Source organism: Pseudophryne corroboree, chromosome 9, assembly GCF_028390025.1.
Source record: "Pseudophryne corroboree isolate aPseCor3 chromosome 9, aPseCor3.hap2, whole genome shotgun sequence".
Taxonomy (NCBI): domain Eukaryota; kingdom Metazoa; phylum Chordata; class Amphibia; order Anura; family Myobatrachidae; genus Pseudophryne; species Pseudophryne corroboree.
In genome coordinates this window covers 142,369,094-142,391,682 of record NC_086452.1, presented here as the reverse complement: position 1 = coordinate 142,391,682, position 22,589 = coordinate 142,369,094, and the positions used below count along the sequence as shown (strand labels likewise).

The window sequence follows — 22,589 nt, the reverse complement described above, 5'->3', positions numbered from 1 at the left end:
TGTGACTGCCCCCCAGCCTCGAAGGCTGGCATCCGTGGTCACCAGGACCCAGTCCTGTATGCCGAATCTGCGGCCCTCTTGAAGATGAGCACTCTGCAGCCACCCCAGCAGAGACACCCTGGTCCTTGGAGACAGGGTTATCAGCCGATGCATCTGAAGATGCGATCCGGACCACTTGTCCAATAGGTCCCACTGAAAGGTTCTTGCGTGGAACCTGCCGAATGGAATTGCTTCGTAGGAAGCTACCATCTTTCCCAGGATCAGCGTGCAGTGATACACCGACACCTGTTTTGGTTTTAGGAGGCCTCTGACTAGAGATGACAGCTCCTTGGCCTTCTCCTCCGGGAGAAACACTTTTTTCTGTTCTGTGTCCAGAACCATCCCCAGGAACAGTAGACGTGTGTCATAGGGATCAGCTGTGACTTTGGAATATTTAGAACCCAGCCGTGCTGTTGTAGCACCTCCCGACTGTTGTAGAACCCAGCCGTGCTGTTGTAGTGCTACCCCGACCAACAACTGCTCCCTGGACCTCGCCTTTATCAGGAGATCGTCCAAGTACGGGATAATTAAAACTCCCTTCTTTCGAAGGAGTATCATCATTTCGGCCATTACCTTGGTAAAGACCCTCGGAGCCGTGGATAGACCGAACGGCAACGTCTGGAATTGGTAATGACAATCCTGTACCACAAATCTGAGGTACTCCTGGTGAGGATGGTAAATGGGAACATGCAGGTAAGCATCCTTGATGTCCAGTGATACCATGTAATCCCCCTCGTCCAGGCTTGCAATAATCGCCCTGAGCGATTCCATCTTGAACTTGCATTTTTTTATATATGTGTTCAAGGATTTCAAAATTTAAAATGGGTCTCACCGAACCGTCCGGTTTCGGTACCACAAACATTGTGGAATAGTAACCCCGTCCTTGTTGAAGTAGGGGCACCTTTACTATCACCTGTTGTGAATACAGCTTGTGAATTGCCTGTAACACTGCCTCCCTGTCTGAGGTAGTAGTTGGTAAGGCAGATTTGAGGAAACGGCAGGGGGGAGACGTCTCGAATTCCAGCTTGTACCCCTGAGATACTATTTGAAAGATCCAGGGATCCACCCGTGAGCGAGCCCACTGATTGCTGAAATATTTGAGACGGGCCCCCACCGTACCTGGCTCCACCTGTGGAGCCACAGCGTCATGCTGTGGACTTAGAGGAAGCGGGGGAGGACTTTTGCTCCTGGGAACTGGCTGTATGCTGCAGCTTTTTCCCCCTACCTCTGCCTCTGGGCAGAAAGGACGCGCCCTTAACCCGCTTGCCCCTATTGGGCCGAAAGGACTATACCTGATAATACGGTGCTTTCTTTGGCTGTGAGGGAACATGGGGTAAAAATGTAGACTTCCCAGCTGTTGCTGTGGAAACGAGGTCCGAGAGACCATCCCCGAACAACTCCTCACCCTTATAAGGCAGAACTTCCATGTGCCTTTTGGAATCTGCATCTCCTGTCCACTGCCGAGTCCATAACCCTCTCCTGGCAGAAATGGACATTGCACTAATTTTGGATGCCAGCCGGCAAATATCCCTCTGTGCATCCCTCATGTATAAAAGTGCGTCTTTAATATGCTCTACGGTTAGCAATATAGTGTCCCTGTCTAGGGTATCAATATTTTCCGACAGGGAGTCTGACCACGCAGCTGCAGCACTGCACATCCATGCTGACGCAATAGCTGGTCTCAGTATAACACCTGTGTGTGTATATATAGACTTCAGGATAGCCTCCTGCTTTCTATCAGCAGATTCCTTCAGGGCGGCCGTATCCGGAGACGGTAGTGCCACCTTCTTTGACAAGCGTGTGAGCGCTTTATCCACCCTAGGGGATGTTTCCCAGCGTGACCTATCCTCTGGCGGGAAAGGGTACGCCATTAGTAACCTCTTAGAAATTACCAGTTTCTTATCAGGAGAAGCCCACGCTTCTTCACACACGTCATTTAACTCCTCAGATGGAGGAAAAGCTACTGGTAGTTTTTTCTCGCCAAACATAATACCCTTTTTTGTGGTACCGGGGGTAACATCAGAAATGTGCAACACATTTTTCATTGCCTCAATCATGTAACGTGTGGCCCTATTGGAAGTTACATTAGTCTCATCGTCGTCGACACTGGAGTCAGTATCCGTGTCGACATCTGTGTCTGCCATCTGAGGTAGCGGGCGTTTTAGAGCCCCTGATGGCTTTTGAGACGCCTGGGCAGGCACAGGCTGAGAAGCCGGCTGTCCCATAGTAGGTATGTCGTCAAACCTTTTATGCAAGGAGTCGACACTGTCGCGTAATTCCTTCCACAGAACCATCCACTCAGGTGTCGACCCCGCAGGGGGTGACATCACATTTACAGGCATTTGCTCCGCCTCCACATAAGCCTCCTCATCAAACATGTCGACACAGCCGTACCGACACACCGCATACACACAGGGAATGCTCTGACAGAGGACAGGACCCCACAAAGCCTTTTGGGGAGACAGAGAGAGCGTATGCCAGCACACACCAGAGCGCTATATAATACAGGGACTAACTGAATTATATCCCCTTACAGCTGCTATATATATATATATATATATATATATATATATATATATATATATATATATATATATATATATATATACACACACACACATATACTGCGCCTAAATTTAGTGCCCCCCTTCTCTTTTTTACCCTTCTGTAGTTGTAGACTGCAGGGGAGAGAGCCAGGGAGCTTCCTTCCAGCGGAGCTGTGAGGGAAAAATGGCGCCAGTGTGCTGAGGGAGTTAGCCCCGCCCCTTATTCGGCGGACTTCTCCTGCATTTTTGAAACTCTGGCAGGGGTATTAATTTACACCTATATAGCCTCTGGGACTATATATGGTGTATATTTGCCAGCCAAGGTGTGTAATATTGCCCTCAGGGCGCCCCCCCCCCCGCTGCAGTGCTGTGCGCTACCTTGGTGAAGACCGAAGTCTTCTGCCGCCGATTTTCCGGACCTCTTCATGCTTCTGGCTCTGTAAGGGGGACGGCGGCGCGGCACCGGGAACGAACATCAAGGTCGGGTCCTGCGGTCGATCCCTCTGGAGCTAATGGTGTCCAGTAGCCTAAGAAGCCCAAACTACCACCTGTTAGGTAGGTTCGCTTCTTCTCCCCTTAGTCCCTCGCTGCAGTGAGTCTGTTGCCAGCAGATCTCACTGTAAAATAAAAAACCTAAATATACTTTCTTTCTAGGAGCTCAGGAGAGCCCCTAGTGTGCATCCAGCTCAGCCGGGCACAAGAATCTAACTGAAGTCTGGAGGAGGGTCATAGTGGGAGGAGCCAGTGCACACAGTAGTCTAAAGCTTTCTTTATAGTTGTGCCCAGTCTCCTGCGGAGCCGCTATTCCCCATGGTCCTTACGGAGTCCCAGCATCCACTTAGGACGTTAGAGAAAACAATGTTAAGATATCAAAAACACTTTTCAATGAAGATAAAGAACATATAGCTCATGAAAATAAACATGATGCACAGTAAAATCAAATATATGGAGTTTATGCGAAACAAGACGAAGTACCACTTAATGTCCAGAATGTAAATGGACCTGAAATTCTGAAATATCAGTGTACAGTAGTTACATTGGGAGTTCCCACTCTCTACTGACACAGAAACATTACCATTAGTAAGTGCGCACATCCAACTATTATCCAAATTAATTGTTCTAGGCAGTCCTCCCCCCATGCTAGGATTCTATACAAATGGTCGCCAAATGGAGCAATTAAATTGTTGCTCCATTTGGGAGCCTATAGCAACTGGGGGGCACATTTCTTCTCTCAGCCTCCTGATAAGGTACAAAAAGAATGTGTGTAAAGTCCATGGTTTGGCCTCCATAACCACTTCTTCTTTGACAAACTGAGTGAAATGGGGCACAGGCATGGTGCCAAGGATTGATGGTGCAGGACCAATTAAAATTATTTAAGGTCAAATGTGACTGGCAGCCACCAGCTCTGGTTTTATGGTCAATGTGACTGGCAGCCACCAGCTCTGGTTTTATGGTCAATGTGACTGGCAGCCACCAGCTCTGGTTTTATGGTCAATGCGACTGGCAGCCACCAGCTCTGGTTTTATGGTCACTGTGACTGCAAGCCACCAGCTCTGGTTTTATGGTCAATGTGGCTGGCAGCCACCAGCTCTGGTTTTATGGTCAATGTGGCTGGCAGCCACCAGCTCTGGTTTTATGGTCAATGTGACTGGCAGCCACCAGCTCTGGTTTTATGGTCACTGTGACTGGCAGCCACCAGCTCTGGTTTTACGGTCACTGTGACTGGCAGCCACCAGCTCTGGTTTTACGGTCAATGTGACTGGCAGCCACCAGCTCTGGTTTTATGGTCACTGTGACTGGCAGCCACCAGCTCTGGTTTTATGGTCACTGTGACTGGCAGCCACCAGCTCTGGTTTTATAGTCACTGTGACTGGCAGCCACCAGCTCTGGTTTTATGGTCACTGTGACTGGCAGCCAGCTTACATAAAATATGTGGATAAACAGAATAGCAGTCCTGTCCATCACCACATAACTGAACCCAAGTATGAATGGTACAATCACATTTTACTTAATTTTATATTATTATTTTTTTACAGTTTGGGCCTTTAAGAGGTGATTTAACTAGTTTGCATTAATGTCATGTAACATAATAAACGTGCAAAACAATAGAATGTTACCGCTTTCTTGTTGTACGCTGTAGTTTGCGTTAAAGAAACAGCTTACCTGATTTTTTCCTTTCAGCATTAGGATGTTTGTTACTTTACCAAAAGGTAAACCCAGAGCAATGACTTCTGTCTCTGTTACTTCACCAGGAAGTTTTCGGATATGAAGTACCCGGGAAGGCGAACTTTCCATTTTATCATCTCCTTTGAACTTTTTATTATCATTACCATTGGCTGAAAATAAAAAATAAAAAAAAATTAAAAAGTGATTCAGGCAACTCATTCATCTCAAAGTACAGCTGTAATCATACACTGAGGATGCAGCCATTTTGTTGCCTGGACCAAAATTAAGAACACTGAAGTTTGACAACACCAGTGGAATAACCAAAACACTTCATTATCCAATAGTCATGAGGCAACAACACCTAGTGAATAGGCTGTATTCTTGTCCAAGCCATAATAGATTCTTTTCATTTTAATACAATTTGAGTCAAGTGACAATTGAATAAGAATTATGTTAAAACACCAGATTCAATACAATTTATTACATATTTTAACGGCATCCTATAGCAACTGCCAGTTACAATTATATAGTCCTGATTAGTATATACCAAGAAGATTCCTTCATTTCATTCTTTGCAATTTATGACACTTTATTTCCACTTTGCTGTTCAAGTAGATGTATACATTTAGAAATTCCCTATAGCAATTTCCAATTACAAGATTCCCTAGACACTTTGTTAGGCTCATCTTTCATCTATATATAAATGTATCTTTGTTAGAATTAAATCCCAATGAGACTGTGCCATAAATTATCAATTTTTTATTTTATCTTATTTTATTACAGAATCACTATAGAACAAACAGCAAGTCAAACATCCATTATGACAATGAATATAAACAACCACAAAAAATATCAAAAAACACTGCAAACTGCACACATTTCATTTAAAGTGATGGCATAAGAAATATTAACTATAATTGAAAATGTAAGAGGATAATCTTCAAAGACTCTGGCTTATAGAATATCAAGGTGGATACAATAAGGGGGGGGGGGGTTTCAAATGTTTGCCACGGAGCAATTCAAATGCTGCTCCATTCATCTGATGGCTCTGGGATTTCTGTTCACAACTTCCCGAACTGGTAAGCAGATGTGAGCGAAAGGTCACCCGTTTGGGCGACCAAACCGCACTGTGTGTCCCCCACAGCACTTTGGTAGGGTTTAGCAGTTTTGTCACTTCAGGGCGCAATCAGCACAAAAAAAATAACCAGGTGAGTTCGCTTCTTCTCCCCTTAGTCCCTCGATGCAGTGAGCCTGTTGCCAGCAGGTCTCACTGAAAATAAAAAAACTAAAACTAAACTTTCACTAAGAAGCTCAGGAGAGCCCCTAGTGTGCACCCTTCTCGGCTGGGCACAAAAATCTAACTGAGGCTTGGAGGAGGGTCATAGGGGGAGGAGCCAGTGCACACCAGGTAGTCCTAAAGCTTTTACTTTTGTGCCCAGTCTCCTGCGGAGCCGCTATTCCCCCATGGTCCTTACGGAGTTCCCAGCATCCACTAGGACGTCAGAGAAATTGAATATTGCCCTTTGATCTCCCGTCACTTTAGATGGGAAATCGAGCGTAAAAAAATAAGAATTTACTTACCGATAATTCTATTTCTCGGAGTCCGTAGTGGATGCTGGGGTTCCTGAAAGGACCATGGGGAATAGCGGCTCCGCAGGAGACAGGGCACAAAAAAGTAAAGCTTTTACCAGATCAGGTGGTGTGCACTGGCTCCTCCCCCTATGACCCTCCTCCAGACTCCAGTTAGGTACTGTGCCCGGACGAGCGTACACAATAAGGGAGGCAATTTGAATCCCGGGTAAGACTCATACCAGCCACACCAATCACACCGTACAACTTGTGATCTAAACCCAGTTAACAGTATGATAACAGAAAGAGCCTCTTAAAGATGGCTCCTTAACAATATAACCCGAATTTGTTAACAATAACTATGTACAGTATTGCAGATAATCCGCACTTGGGATGGGCGCCCAGCATCCACTACGGACTCCGAGAAATAGAATTATCGGTAAGTAAATTCTTATTTTCTCTATCGTCCTAAGTGGATGCTGGGGTTCCTGAAAGGACCATGGGGATTATACCAAAGCTCCCAAACGGGCGGGAGAGTGCGGATGACTCTGCAGCACCGAATGAGAGAATTCCAAGTCCTCTTTTGCCAGGGTATCAAATTTGTAGAATTTTACAAACGTGTTTTCCCCCGACCACGTAGCTGCTCGGCAGAATTGTAATGCCGAGACCCCTCGGGCAGCCGCCCAAGATGAGCCCACCTTCCTTGTGGAATGGGCCTTAACAGATTTAGGCTGTGGCAGGCCTGCCACAGAATGAGCAAGTTGAATTGTGTTACAAATCCAACGAGCAATCGTCTGCTTAGAAGCAGGGGCACCCAACTTGTTGGGTGCATATAGTATCAACAGCGAGTCAGATTTTCTGACTTCAGCCGTCCTTGAAATGTATATTTTTAAGGCTCTGACAACGTCCAACAACTTGGAGTCCTCCAAGTCGCCAGTGGCCGCAGGCACCACAATAGGTTGGTTCAGGTGAAACGCTGATACCACCTTAGGGAGAAAATGCGGACGAGTCCTCAGTTCTGCCCTATCCGAATGGAAGATTAGATAAGGGCTTTTATAAGATAAAGCCGCCAATTCAGATACTTTCCTGGCGGAAGCCAGGGTCAGTAACATAGTCACTTTCCATGTGAGATATTTAAAATCCACCTTTTTCAATGGTTCAAACCAATGGGATTTGAGGAAATCTAAAACTACATTTAGATCCCACGGTGCCACCGGAGGCACCACAGGAGGCTGTATATGCAGTACTCCTTTAACAAAAGTCTGTACCTCAGGAACTGAGGCCAATTCTTTTTGGAAGAATATTGACAGGGCCGAAATTTGAACCTTAATAGATCTCAATTTGAGACCCATAGACAATCCTGATTGTAGGAAATGTAGGAAACGACCCAGTTGAAATTCCTCCGTCGGAACACTCCGATCCTCGCACCACGCGACATATTTTCGCCAAATGCGGTGATAATGTTTCGCGGTGACTTCCTTCCTTGCCTTAATCAAGGTAGGAATGACTTCTTCTGGAATGCCTTTCCCTTTTAGGATCTGGCGTTCAACCGCCATGCCGTCAAACGCAGCCGCGGTAAGTCTTGAAAGAGACAGGGACCCTGTTGTAGCAGGTCCCTTCTCAGAAGTAGAGGGCACGGGTCGTCCGTGACCAACTCTTGAAGTTCCGGGTACCAAGTCCTTCTTGGCCAATCCGGAGCCACTAGTATTGTTCTTACTCCTCTTCACCGTATAATCTTCAATACCTTTGGTATGAGAGGCAGAGGAGGAAACACATATACTGATTTGTACACCCAAGGTGTTACCAGTGCGTCCACAGCTATTGCCTGTGGATCTCTTGACCTGGCGCAATACTTGTCCAGTTTCTTGTTGAGGCGAGACGCCATCATGTCTACCATTGGTCTTTCCCAACAGTTTATTAGCATGTGGAAGACTTCTGGATGAAGACCCCCCTCTCCCGGGTGAATATCGTGTCTGCTGAGGAAGTCTGCTTCCCAGTTGTCCACGCCCGGGAAGAACACTGCTGACAGTGCTATTACGTGATTCTCCGCCCAGCGAAGAATCTTGGCAGCTTCTGCCATTGCACTCCTGCTTCTTGTGCCGCCCTGTCTGTTTACATGGGCGACCGCCGTGATGTTGTCCGACTGAATCAACACCGGTTTTCCTTGCAGGAGTGGTTCCGCCTGGCTTAGAGCATTTTAGATTGCTCTTAGTACCAGAATGTTTATGTGAAGAGACTTTTCCAGGTTCGTCCATACCCCCTGGAAGTTTCTTCCTTGTGTGACTGCTCCCCAACCTCTCAGGCTGGCGTCCGTGGTCACCAGGATCAAATCCTGTATGCCGAATCTGCGGCCCTCCAATAGATGAGCCTTTTGCAACCACCACAGAAGATATACCCTTGTCCTTGGCGACAGGGTTATTCGCAGGTGCATCTGAGGATGCGACCCTGACCATTTGTCCAACAGATCCCTTTGGAAAATTCTTGCATGGAATCTGCCGAATGGAATTGCTTCGTAAAAAGCCACCATTTTTCCCAGGACTCTTGTGCATTGATGTACAGACACCTTTCCTGGTTTTAGGAGGTTCCTGACAGGTCGGATAACTCCTTGGCTTTTTCCTCGGGAAGAAAAACCTTTTTCTGAACCGTGTCCAGAATCATCCCTAGGAACAGCAGACGTCGGAAAACAGCTGCGATTCTTGGAATATTTAGAATCCAGTCGTGCCGTCGAAGAACTACTTTAGATAGTGCTCTTCCGACCTCCAACTGTTCTCTGGAACTTGCCCTTTTTAGGTCGTGCAAGTAAGGGATAATTTAGATGCCTTTTTTCTTTGAAGAAACATCTTTTCGGCCATTACCTTGTAAAAAAGGCCCGGGGTGCCGTGGATAATTCAAACGGCATCGTCTGAAACTGATATTGACAGTTCTGTACCACGAACCAGAGGTACCCTTGATGAGAAGGACAAAATTTGGACATGGAGGTAATCCTTGATGTCCAGGGACACCATATAGTCCCCTTTTTTCCGGTTCGCTATCACTGCTCTGAGTGACTTTATCTCGATTTGAACCTTTTATGTAAGTGTTCAAACCATTTTAGATTTAGACTATGTGTCACCAAGCCGTCTGGCTTCAGTACCACAATATAGTGTGGAAAAATAATACCCTTTTCCTTGTCGTAGGAGGGGTACTTTGATTATCACCTGCTGGATATACAGCTTGTGAATTGTTTCCAATGCTGCCTCCCTGTCGGAGGGAGCCGTTGGTAAAGCAGACTTCAGGAACCTGCGAGGAGAAGATGTCTCGACTCTCCAATCTTTACCCCTGGGATAATACTCGTACGATCTAGGGGTCAACTTGCGAGTGATCCCACTGCGCCCTGAGACTCTTGAGACTACCCCCCCACCTTGAGTCCGCTTGCACGGCCCCAGCGTCATGCTGAGGACTTGGCAGACGCGGTGGAGGGCTTCTTTTCCTGGGAAAGGGCTGCCTGCTGCAGTCTACTTCCCTTACCTCTATGTCTGGGCAGATATGACTGGCCTTTTGCCTGCATGCCCTCATGGGAAAGGAAAGATTGAGGCTGAAAAGACGGTGTCTTTTTTAGCTGAGATGTAACTTGGGGTAAAAAAGGTTGGATTTCCCAGCTGTTGCTGTGGTCCCCAGGTCCGATGGACCGACCCCCAAATAACTCCTTCCCTTTATACAGCAATACTTCCATCTGCCGTATGGGATCTGTATCACCTGACCACTGTCGTGTCCCTGACATCTTCTGGGAGATATGGACAACGCACTTATCTTGATGCCAGAGAGCAAATATCCCTCTGTGCATCTCACATACATATATATAGAATGCATCCTATTAAATGCTCTACATGAATAAAATATTTTCAGTCAGGGAATCCGACCAAGCCAACCCAGCACTGCATCTCCAGGCTGATGGCGATCGCTGGTCGCAGTATAACCACCGTATGTGTGTATATACTTTTTAGGATATTTTTCCAGCTTCCTATCAGCTGGCTCCTTGAGGGCGGCCGTATCTGGAGACGGTAACGCCACTTGATAAGCGTGTGAGCGCCTTATCACCCTAAGGGGTGTTTCCCAACGTACCCTAATTTCTGGCGGGAAAGGGTATAACGCCAATATTTGCTATCGGGGTAACCCTACGCATCATCACACACTTCATTTTATTTTATCTGATTCAGGAAAAACTACAGGTAGTTTTTTCACTCCCACATAATACCCTTTCTTGTGGTACTTGTAGTATCAGAAACACGTAACACCTCCTTCATTGCCCTTAACGTGTGGCCCTAATGAGAAATACGTTTGTTTATTCACCGTCGACACTGTATTCAGTGTCCGTGTCTGTGTCTGTGTCGACCGACTGAGGTAAATGGGCGTTTTTAAAACCCCTGACGGTGTTTCTGAGACGCCTGGACCGGTCCTAATAGATTGTCGGCCGTCTCATGTCGTCAACCGACCTTGCAGCGTGTTGACATTCTCACGTAATTCTCTAAATAAGCCATCCATTCCGGTGTCGACTCCCTAGAGAGTGACATCACCATTACAGGCAATTTCTCCGCCTCCTCACCAACATCGTCCTCATACATGTCGACACACACGTACCGACACACAGCACACACACCGGGAATGCTCTGACAGAGGACAGGACCCACTAGCCCTTTGGGGAGACAGAGGGAGTGTCTGCCAGCACACACCAAAAACGCTATAATTATATAGGGACAACCTTATATAAGTGTTTCTCCCTTATAGCATCTTTTATATATATACAATATCGCCAAAATCAGTGCCCCCCCTCTCTGTTTTAACCCTGTTTCTGTAGTGCAGTGCAGGGGAGAGCCTGGGAGCCTTCTCTCCAGCTTTTCTGTGAGAGAAAATGGCGCTGTGTGCTGAGGAGATAGGCCCCGCCCCTTTTCCGGCGGGCTCGTCTCCCGCTATTTTTGAAGTTAGGCAGGGGTTAAATATCTCCATATAGCCTCTGTGGGCTATATGTGAGGTATTTTTTGCCTCTAATAAGGTTTTTATTTGCCTCTCAGAGCGCCCCCCCCAGCGCTCTGCACCCTCAGTGACTGTTGTGTGAAGTGTGCTGAGAGGAAAATGGCGCACAGCTGCAGTGCTGTGCGCTACCTTTATGAAGACTCAGGAGTCTTCAGCCGCCGATTTTGGACCTCTTCTCTCTTCAGCGTCTGCAAGGGGGCCGGCGGCGCGGCTCCGGTGACCATCCAGGCTGTACCTGTGATCGTCCCTCTGGAGCTAGTGTCCAGTAGCCAAGCAGCAAATCCACTCTGCACGCAGGTGAGTTCACTACTTCTCCCCTAAGTCCCTCGTTGCAGTGATCCTGTTGCCAGCAGGACTCACTGTAAAGTAAAAAACCTAAGCTAAACTTTCTCTAAGCAGCTCTTTAGGAGAGCCACCTAGATTGCACCCTTCTCGTTCGGGCACAAAATCTAACTGGAGTCTGGAGGAGGGTCATAGGGGGAGGAGCCAGTGCACACCACCTGATCTGGTAAAAGCTTTACTTTTTTGTGCCCTGTCTCCTGCGGAGCCGCTATTCCCCATGGTCCTTTCAGGAACCCCAGCATCCACTTAGGACGATAGAGAAACAAAACTATTGAAATCGCTCCCAATAAGTGCAAGAAGTACAGGTTATGGAGCTGCATAATATCCTCCCCTGCACCAACATGTTTGACAATTATGAGGCAATTTAATTACCTGCTATGTGTGACAACTACTCCCATGTATGATTCTGTTTGAAAAACATTGCTCCTATTATTGTGCACCACTATGGGATGCGAGGTAAAAGCAGTAATGTTGTGCCTGCCTTTACCAGTTTTTCATGCTGTCAGGATGGCACATTACAGCCAACACCTTAAAACCCGTAATGTATGGCTGGTGCGTTATCACCTTCTACTTATCACTGCTTTATCACTTCTCTAGGCTTAATACATCTGTTCCAGATGTGCTGATGTAAACATGGTTGCACCATACAATGTGATCTTTGGATGAATTTGCTGAGGTACTTGGCAACTGTCCTCAATGTTCCAATTCTAAATACATTTATTGTTGAATTGAGGACTTGATACTTGAGGAAAAAGCTTTCTAACCCTTACAGCTCAATGCACATGTATTTTCTCCTCTGCAAGGGGTCAAGACAAACCTAAAAAATTCTAAACCAGTTTCCCAAATGCCATTACAGTCCAAATTTTAAGTATATTTATTAATTAAATCAAATTAACTGAGGTATTACTTGACTCACCTGAGCTAAAGCATGTATAGCCTTAAAACAGGAACTGTAATGGTAGAATTTGGGATACTGTTCTAGACTAACCTCCTGCTTTTAGAAGTTTTGCTTTTATATACGGGCGAAAGTGCTTAAATCGTGATCAAACGCAGGAGGGCACTTGATTAGCAGCACCTGGCTCCTATTTTCAGTATCCATGTAATAATGCAGGACTGCTGTCATGTCTGAGACATGCAAAGTGGCATCTGGAGAGAGGACAGCCATCCCGCAGGAGAGTAAGGAGGGGGCAAAATGAAGTGACCTGGTGTATATTAATGACAAACAAACTGTTATTGGCTATTTGACATCAGATTTACTAAACTTTGGGACCAGTTGAGGGCTAGATGATAATGGTGGAATTCAACGGATTCTCTTGCCCGATCTAAAGTGACATGAGATCGCGGGGACGTGTCCAGTTATCGCGTCCATAGAGGTCATGTAAAGCGGCTAAACCAGACAAAGTGCTGGCCGCGATAACAAAAAGTGCCGTTTGGGCACCCAAACTGGTCACTTTTCGCACATTTAAGCTAGCAACGCACTGAGGGGTAGCAAGCTGAATGGAGAAGCCGCAAGCCATTCCCGCACGAATGGAGCTACGATTAATTAGCTCAGTTTTGGCGCCATCTACTGGCTGCAGGCAGAGCAACATTTGAATGTAGCCCTAAATGCTTATTTCGTCTTCACAGAAAAAAAAACTTCCACATCAGAAGTTTGCCTCACAACCCACAGGAGTGTGCAGGAAAACGTGCGATGTTGGCAGTACAGTATATTTGATATGCACACAGCATTGGCAGTACAGTATATTTGATATGCACACAGCAGAGTATTTTGGCGATGCTCAGCAACACATCACTTAGAATTACTATACATTTACCCACTGTGTTGGTGAAAGGTAATATTAGTCTTCACGTTAGGCTGTTTTAGCATGCCCCTTTAGCAGCGTCTTGCTAAAACAGACCAGCATTGTGCCATGCGAACAGATGCCGTGCACACGGGCACAGCATCTATTCACATTAAAGGGAGCGCTTGGGTGAAGCCTAGCACCTACGTAAGGGCTGGGGCATTTCCTCATTAGTGACATTAAGGGGGCAGCACAACCCCCAATAGTGACGCTGGTGAGGCCACGCCTCCCCCTTTACGAGCACACGCACATATACTGCCCCGTCCGCATCCTAGGAGGAACACTAGTAATATTAGAATATTACTGTAGGGGGCGTGACTTGGCAGCCATATCGGAGGGACGTGTCCCACATGAGCTCCTGAGGAACAGAGCTTTGTATCCCCTTTTACTGCCCTTCCTACCCTCTCATCGGTACAGGCGGTCTGGAGTGCAGCCGTCTGGTCCGCGGAATTGGAGAGTGCGGGTTCGCGCTCCTGTGGGGTGCGGCCTAGTCGGCCCTCTGAGACCGGGGACTGAAGTTCCGGCTTGGCCAGCAGCGGGATCCGGAAGTACAGTGGAAACGCTGTGCGGCGTGACAGCGGATGGCGGCGGGGGTACTGACTGGAGCTGTGGTGCTAGGAGCGGATGACAGGGGCCTCAACTGCAAGCAACAGGACACAGTAAGAGGAGCTGTGGGGAGGTGGAGGGATCTGCTATATAGCTGGGAGGGGTGCATGGAGGCCATCTTCCCCTTCTCCCCCAAGACCTAGCAAGCTTATGTAACCTGCTGTGGGCAGCTGGCCCTGTGGAAATAAACACTACATTTATCATAGGGTGTAGTATGGTATGCCGGGAGCCCGACCGCCGGCATACAGACAGCGTGGCGAGCGCAAAGGAGCCCATTTCGGGCTCGCTGTGCTCGCCGCGCTACGCGCACCACACTATTTTATTCTCCCTCCAGGGGGGTCGTGGACCCCCAAGAGGGAGAATAGTTGTCGGTATGCCGGGTGTCGGGATTCCGGCGCTGGCATACTGTGCGCCGGGATCCCGACATTCGGCATACAGAAGACCACCCTTATCACACGCCACAGTACATATTTGGACTGCTCCTTCAAAGAGAGATCACTGAATTGGAATTTACAGTTAGATTTGTAACAGTAAGGTGTCACGTTCTCTTTTCAGTCTGTAAGCCCTTTACACACTGCTGCTGTGTTATCCTGGAAGGACATCTAGTAGGCAGGAGCTGTTAGGACATGTCTGACTAATGCATTTCCCTCAGGGAGTTCTGCAAGTGATAGCAATGCGTTAATATGACTCCTTAATGTCCCCACCCGACCCAGCTCAATCCATCTGTGTGATGATATTCTAATTGGTCTCATAGTGCAATATTGTTCGTGTGACTGGAAGCCTTGTTTTTTCCTCGGTCTCTGTGATTGTTCATGCTGTACATCCTCGTTATGCCTCCTAAGAAAATCAAAACTTCTAAGCCGGTTTCACAGGTGACTTTCTTTAAGCCCTCCGCACAAGCTTCACGTGCTAAAAATGATGGAGCGACTACTTCCAAAGTAAGATTTGCTCGCTGTGGCTGCGGACAGCGGCCCTTCTTCTCCACTCCCAAAGGATAACACTCTGGAACCTCCGGGAGATAACGACGCTCTTACAGTGAAACTTTTACTGTCGCAGTTTAAGGAAGAGGTGGCAGCAGAATATCGAGCTACTCTCCAAACATGTCAACGGTCTATAGACGACCTCGGGGGGTCGTACAGACCATCTGGAAACTAAATTGGGAGAGATGGTTGGCACACACAACGAATTGATCACATCCCATGAGTCGCTACAAGCAGAGGTGGTGGCCCTTAAAATAAGAATTTACTTACCGATAATTCTATTTCTCGTAGTCCGTAGTGGATGCTGGGGACTCCGTAAGGACCATGGGGAATAGCGGCTCCGCAGGAGTCTGGGCACAAAAGTAAAGCTTTAGGACTACCTGGTGTGCACTGGCTCCTCCCCCTATGACCCTCCTCCAAGCCTCAGTTAGGACACTGTGCCCGGACGAGCGTACACAATAAGGAAGGATCTTGAATCCCGGGTAAGACTCATACCAGCCACACCAATCACACCGTATAACTTGTGATCTAAACCCAGTTAACAGCATGATAACAGAGGAGCCTCTAGAAAAGATGGCTCACTACAGCAATAACCCGATTTTTGGTAACAATAACTATGTACAAGTATTGCAGACAATCCGCACTTGGGATGGGCGCCCAGCATCCACTACGGACTACGAGAAATAGAATTATCGGTAAGTAAATTCTTATTTTCTCTGACGTCCTAGTGGATGCTGGGGACTCCGTAAGGACCATGGTGATTATACCAAAGCATCCAAACGGGCGGGAGAGTGCGGGTGACTCTGCAGCACCAAATGAGAGAACTCCAGGTCCTCCTCAGCCAGGGTATCAAATTTGTAGAATTTTACAAACGTATTTGCTCCTGACCAAGTAGCTGCTCGGCAAAGTTGTAAAGCCGAGACCCCTCGGGCAGCCGCCCAAGATGAGCCCACCTCCCTTGTGGAGTGGGCATTTACAGATTTTTGGTATACCATAGGTTGGTTCAGGTGAAACGCTGAAACCACCTTAGGGAGAAACTGAGGACGAGTCCTCAATTCCGCCCTGTCCGAATGGAAAATCAGATAAGGGCTTTTACAGGATAAAGCCGCCAATTCTGACACGCGCCTGGCCCAGGCCAGGGCCAACAGCATGACCACCTTCCATGTGAGATATTTTAACTCCACAGATTTAAGTGGTTCAAACCAATGTGACTTTTGGAACCCAAAAACTACATTGAGATCCCAAGGTGCCACTGGAGGCACAAAAGGAGGCTGTATATACAGTACCCTTTTTACAAACGTCTGAACTTCAGGGACTGAAGCTAGTTCTTTTTGGAAGAAAATTGACAGGGCCGAAATTTGAACCTTAATGGACCCCAATTTCAGGCCCATAGACACTCCTGTTTGCAGGAAATGTAGGAATCGACCCAGTTGAAATTCCTCCGTCGGGCCTTACTGGCCTCGCACCACGCAACATATTTTCGCCAAATGCGGTGATAATGTTTTGCGGTTACATCCTTCCTGGCTTTGATCAGGATAGGGATGACTTCATCCGGAATGCCTTTTTCCTTCAGGATCCGGCGTTCAACCGCCATGCCGTCAAACGCAGCCGCGGTAAGTCTTGGAACAGACAGGGTCCTTGCTGGAGCAGGTCCCTTCTTAGAGGTAGAGGCCATGGATCCTCCGTGAGCATCTCTTGAAGTTCCGGTTACCAAGTCCTTCTTGGCCAATCCGGAGCCACGAATATAGTGCTTTCTCCTCTCAATCTTATAATTCTCAGTACCTTGTGTATGAGAGGCAGAGGATGGAACACATACACTGACCGGTACACCCACGGTGTTACCAGAGCGTCTGCTGAGGAAGTCTGCTTCCCAGTTGTCCATTCCCGGAATGAACACTGCTGACAGTGCTATCACATGATTTTCCGCCCAGCGAAGAATCCTTGCAGCTTCTGCCATTGCCCTCCTGCTTCTTGTGCCACCCTGTCTGTTTACGTGGGTGACTGCCGTGATGTTGTCCAACTGAATCAACACCGGCTGACCTTGAAGCAGAGGTCTTGCTAAGCTTAGAGCATTGTAAATGGCCCTTAGCTTCAGGATATTTATGTGAAGTGATGTCTCCAGGCTTGACCATAAGCCCTGGAAATTCCTTCCCTGTGTGACTGCTCCCCAGCCTCGCAGGCTGGCATCCGTGGTCACCAGGACCCAGTCCTGAATGCCGAATCTGCGGCCCTCTAGAAGATGAGCACTCTGCAACCACCACAGGAGGGACACCCTTGTCCTTGGTGACAGGGTTATCCGCTGATGCATCTGAAGATGCGACCCGGACCATTTGTCCAGCAGGTCCCACTGGAAAGTTCTTGCGTGGAATCTGCCGAATGGGATTGCTTCGTAGGAAGCCACCATTTTTCCCAGAACACTTGTGCATTGATGCACTGAGACTTGGCTCGGTTTTAGGAGGTTCCTGACTAGCTCGGATAACTCCCTGGCTTTCTCCTCCGGGAGAAACACCTTTTTCTGGACTGTGTCCAGGATCATCCCTAGGAACAGAAGACGAGTCGTCGGAACCAGCTGCGATTTTGGAATATTGAGAATCCAACCGTGCTGCCGCAACACTACCTGAGATAGTGCTACACCGACCTCCAACTGTTCTCTGGATCTTACCCTTATCAGGAGATCGTCCAAGTAAGGGATAACTAAAACTCCCTCCCTTCGAAGGAGTATCATTTCGGCCGTTACCTTGGTAAAGACCCGGGGTGCCGTGGACCATCCAAACGGCAGCGTCTGAAACTGATAGTGACAGTTCTGTACCACAAACCTGAGGTACCCTTGGTGAGAAGGGTAAATTGGGACATGAAGGTAAGCATCCTTGATGTCCCGAGACATGATGTAGTCCCCTTCTTCCAGGTTCGCAATCACTGCTCTGAGTGACTCCATCTTGAATTTGAACCTCCGTATGTAAGTGTTCAAAGATTTTAGATTTAGAATCGGTCTCACCGAGCCGTCCGGCTTCGGTACCACAACAGTGTGGAATAATACCCCGTTCCCTGTTGCAGGAGGGGTACCTTGATTATCACCTGCTGGGAATACAGCTTGTGAATGGCTTCCAAAACTGCCTCCCTGTCAGAGGGAGACGTCGGTAAAGCCGACTTTAGGAAAACGGCGAGGGGGAGACGTCTCCAATTCCAATTTGTACCCCTGAGATATCACCTGAAGGATCCAGGGGTCTACTTGCGAGTGAGCCCACTGCGCGCTGAAATTCATTGAGACGGGCCCCCACCGTGCCTGAGTCTGCTTGTAAAGCCCCAGCGTCATGCTGAGGGCTTGGCAGAGGCGGGAGAGGGCTTCTGTTCCTGGGAACTGGCTGATTTCTGCAGCCTTTTTCCTCTCCCTCTGTCACGGGGCAGAAATGAGGAACCTTTTGCCCGCTTGCCCTTCTGGGAACGAAAGGACTGCGCCTGATAATACGGCGTCTTCTTATGTTGAGAGGCGACCTGGGGTACAAACGTGGATTTCCCAGCTGTTGCCGTGGCCACCAGGTCTGAAAGACTGACCCCAAATAACTCCTCCCCTTTAAAAGGCAATACTTCCAAATGCCATTTGGAATCCGCATCACCTGACCACTGTCGTGTCCATAACCCTCTTCTGGCAGAAATGGACAACGCACTTAGACTTGATGCCAGTCGGCAAATATTCCGCTGTGCATCACGCATATATAGAAATGCATCTTTTAAATGCTCTATAGGCAATAATATACTGTCCCTATCTAGGGTATCAATATTTTCAGTCAGGGAATCCGACCACGCCAACCCAGCACTGCACATCCAGGCTGAGGCGATTGCTGGTCGCAGTATAACACCAGTATGTGTGTAAATACATTTTAGGATACCCTCCTGCTTTCTATCAGCAGGATCCTTAAGGGCGGCCATCTCAGGAGAGGGTAGAGCCCTTGTTCTTACAAGCGTGTGAGCGCTTTACCCACCCTAGGGGGTGTTTCCCAACGCACCCTAACCTCTGGCGGGAAAGGATATAATGCCAATAACATTTTAGAATTATCAGTTGTTATCGGGGGAAACCCACGCATCATCACACACCTCATTTAATTTCTCAGATTCAGGAAAACAACAGGTAGTTTTTCCTCACCGAACATAATACCCCTTTTTGGTGGTACTCGTATTATCAGAAATGTGTAAAACATTTTCATTGCCTCAATCATGTAACGTGTGGCCCTACTGGAAGTCACATTTGTCTCTTCACCGTCGACACTGGAGTCCGTATCCGTGTCGGCGTCTGTATCTGCCATCTGAGGTAACGGGCGCTTTAGAGCCCCTGACGGCCTATGAGACGTCTGGACAGGCACAAGCTGAGTAGCCGGCTGTCTCATGTCAACCACTGTCTTTTATACAGAGCTGACACTGTCACGTAATTCCTTCCAACAGTTCATCCACTCAGGTGTCGACCCCCTAGGGGGTGACATCACTATTACAGGCAATTTGCTCCGTCTCCACATCATTTTCCTCCTCATACATGTCGACACAAACGTACCGACACACAGCACACACACAGGGAATGCTCTGATAGAGGACAGGACCCCACTAGCCCTTTGGGGAGACAGAGGGAGAGTTTGCCAGCACACACCAGAGCGCTATATATATATATATATATACACAGGGATAACCTTATATAAGTGTTTTTCCCCTTATAGCTGCTGTATTTTTAATACTGCGCCTAATTAGTGCCCCCCTCTCTTTTTTAACCCTTTCTGTAGTGTAGTGACTGCAGGGGAGAGCCAGGGAGCTTCCCTCCAACGGAGCTGTGAGGGAAAATGGCGCCAGTGTGCTGAGGAGATAAGGCCGCCGAGAAGGGGGCGGAGCCTATCTCCCGTTTTTCTGTGTATTCTGGCAGGGGTTAAAATTCATCCATATAGCCCTGGGGGCTATATGCGATGTATTTTCGCCAGCCAAGGTGTTTTTATTGCTGCTCAGGGCGCCCCCCCCTAGCGCCCTGCACCCTCAGTGACCGAAGTGTGAAGTGTGCTGAGGAGCAATGGCGCACAGCTGCAGTGCTGTGCGCTACCTTGGTGAAGACAGGATGTCTTCTGCCGCCGATTTTCCGGACCTCTTCTTGCTTCTGGCTCTGTAAGGGGGCCGGCGGCGCGGCTCTGGGACCGGACTCCATGGCTGGGCCTGTGTTCGATCCCTCTGGAGCTAATGGTGTCCAGTAGCCTAAGAAGCCCAATCCACTCTGCACGCAGGTGAGTTCGCTTCTTCTCCCCTTAGTCCCTCGATGCAGTGAGCCTGTTGCCAGCAGGTCTCACTGAAAATAAAAAACCTAAACTAAACTTTTCACTAAGCAGCTCAGGAGAGCCACCTAGTGTGCACCCTTCTCGTTCGGGCACAAAAATCTAACTGAGGCTTGGAGGAGGGTCATAGGGGGAGGAGCCAGTGCACACCAGGTAGTCCTAAAGCTTTACTTTTGTGCCCAGACTCCTGCGGAGCCGCTATTCCCCATGGTCCTTACGGAGTCCCCAGCATCCACTAGGACGTCAGAGAAAGATAAGGTCGCAGATATTGAGGACAGATCTATACGTAATAACTTAAAACTATGCGGGGAGCCTAAGACCGTCTCAAACAGTTGCTTGAATGACTTCGCAACGGATCTCTACGGGAAACTCTTGCCGTCTACTAGACTGCCAGATCTGTTGATAGACCGTATTCATAGACTCCCTAAACCTAGGAATGCGCCGGAGGGAGTTCCAAGGGATGTTTTGTTGAGAATACATTTCTTTCATTTTAAAGAATCAATCCTCAAAGCTGCGAGATCAACGGATGATGCCTTGGGAGATTTTGGGCCCCATTCAGGTCTATGGCGATTTATCTCAGGTGACTTTATTCAAAAGACGTTCTTTTTACCCTATTACATCGGTTCTCAACAGGCACAATATCCTGTATAGATGGGGCTCCCCAACAAAGCTATTAGTCATACGTGACTGCTTCACTTCGGTGATAGTCGACCTGGAAGAAGGCAAAAACCTTTTACAAAAGTGGAACATTGCGGAATCCTCTACTACTACTACTACTACTACTACATCATCATCTCCTGTCTGTGGTCTGCAGCCGGAGGGAGCTAAATCATAAGTATCAAGAATATGTAATTCATGATTGTTTACATGCTCCATTTCTTTGTTCTTCCAGGTCTTTCTTCTTATGTGCATCATATATTTGCTTCTCTACAGGGCTTCACAAGTCAGTTTTGAGGAGTATAGATTAATATGTTATCTATTGTTTTTCTGCTGAGAGATTCTCAAAGTAATGTTTGTTTTTTTGAGGGCTGCTCGAAGTAGCTATGGTTGTGTGCTTTATATGTCTGTTGCTTTAGAGGTCTCAGATATGTTTGTTTATTTCGATTATCTTACTCTGTTCTCTATATAGCCACAATTTTAGTTTATGATACTGCTAGCGATTTGAGGTATTAGTCCATGCCCAATGAAGATCTCCTCTTCATTTTGGTAATGTTGGGCGAGGGTGGGGTGACTACCACCCCCCCCCCACTTCTTTGTTAAAGTCGTCATGGCACGGCGTCCAACTGTGCCCACCAAGAGGGGTTATTTCTGTTCCTATCTCTTTTTCCCCTCTATTGTATCTATTTTTTCTTTTATTCCTACTGGGTTTTTTTTCTTGTTGCCAGATAGTTGATTTCTATTGTGTATGCTCAGTTGTTGACCGTGCTTCATCAGGTTTTTACCAACGTTGATTATGATTAATGTTATATCAATCACTGCAAGAGGGCTTAATTCCCCCTATAAACGGAGATTAGCTCTTAACTATTTTCATAAACATAAAGCGCAGATAGTGGCAGTACAAGAGACACATTTTAAACATTCGGCCCCGCCTCAGTTTAGTAACACAAAATATCCTTTTTGTTATATGGCCAATGGCCCAACAAAGAAAGCGGGGGTGGCAATTTTATTCTCGCATCACTGTTCATTTACTCTCTCCTCCAAGTATTCCGACCCAGAGGGCAGATATCCGATTTTGATTGGGCTTCTTGAGAACATAGAGACCACTTTGGTAGTTGGTTACGCCCCTAATACTAGGCAATTGGCTTTCTGTAAGAAATTATGCTCTAAAATTCAACAGTTTCGTAAAGGTGCTCTATTAATACTGGGTGATTTTAATATGGTCCTGGACCCCCTGGTGGATAGATTGCGTAAACGAACTCCACTCTCCAGTCGGCCCCTTGCTCCAGCAGCTGGTTTCCGCCTCTTGTTAGCAGAATATGACTTGTTTGATGTATGGCGTACGAAACATCCGTCAGAAAAGGATTTCACATTCTACTCTCATGTTCATGGCACGTATTCTAGAATAGATCTTGCATTATCCGACAAGTGAACCTTATCGTCTATTAGTAAGATTACTATCCTCCCCATGACTTGGTCAGACCACTCGCCATTGTCCACTGTATGGGATACTGGGAATAGGTAGACGTCTCC

General features: G+C 47.5%; 1 protein-coding gene across 1 annotated transcript in view; it reads right to left on the bottom strand.

The window, feature by feature from the left end:
* PTBP2 (polypyrimidine tract binding protein 2) overlaps window positions 1-22,589 on the bottom strand; it is a 189,292-nt gene that overhangs the window by 27,493 nt on the left and 139,210 nt on the right. The window contains exon 4 of the mRNA XM_063939843.1: window positions 4,749-4,921. Coding sequence (XP_063795913.1) covers window positions 4,749-4,921 — 173 coding nt within the window. The remainder of the gene's footprint in view (window positions 1-4,748; window positions 4,922-22,589) is intronic.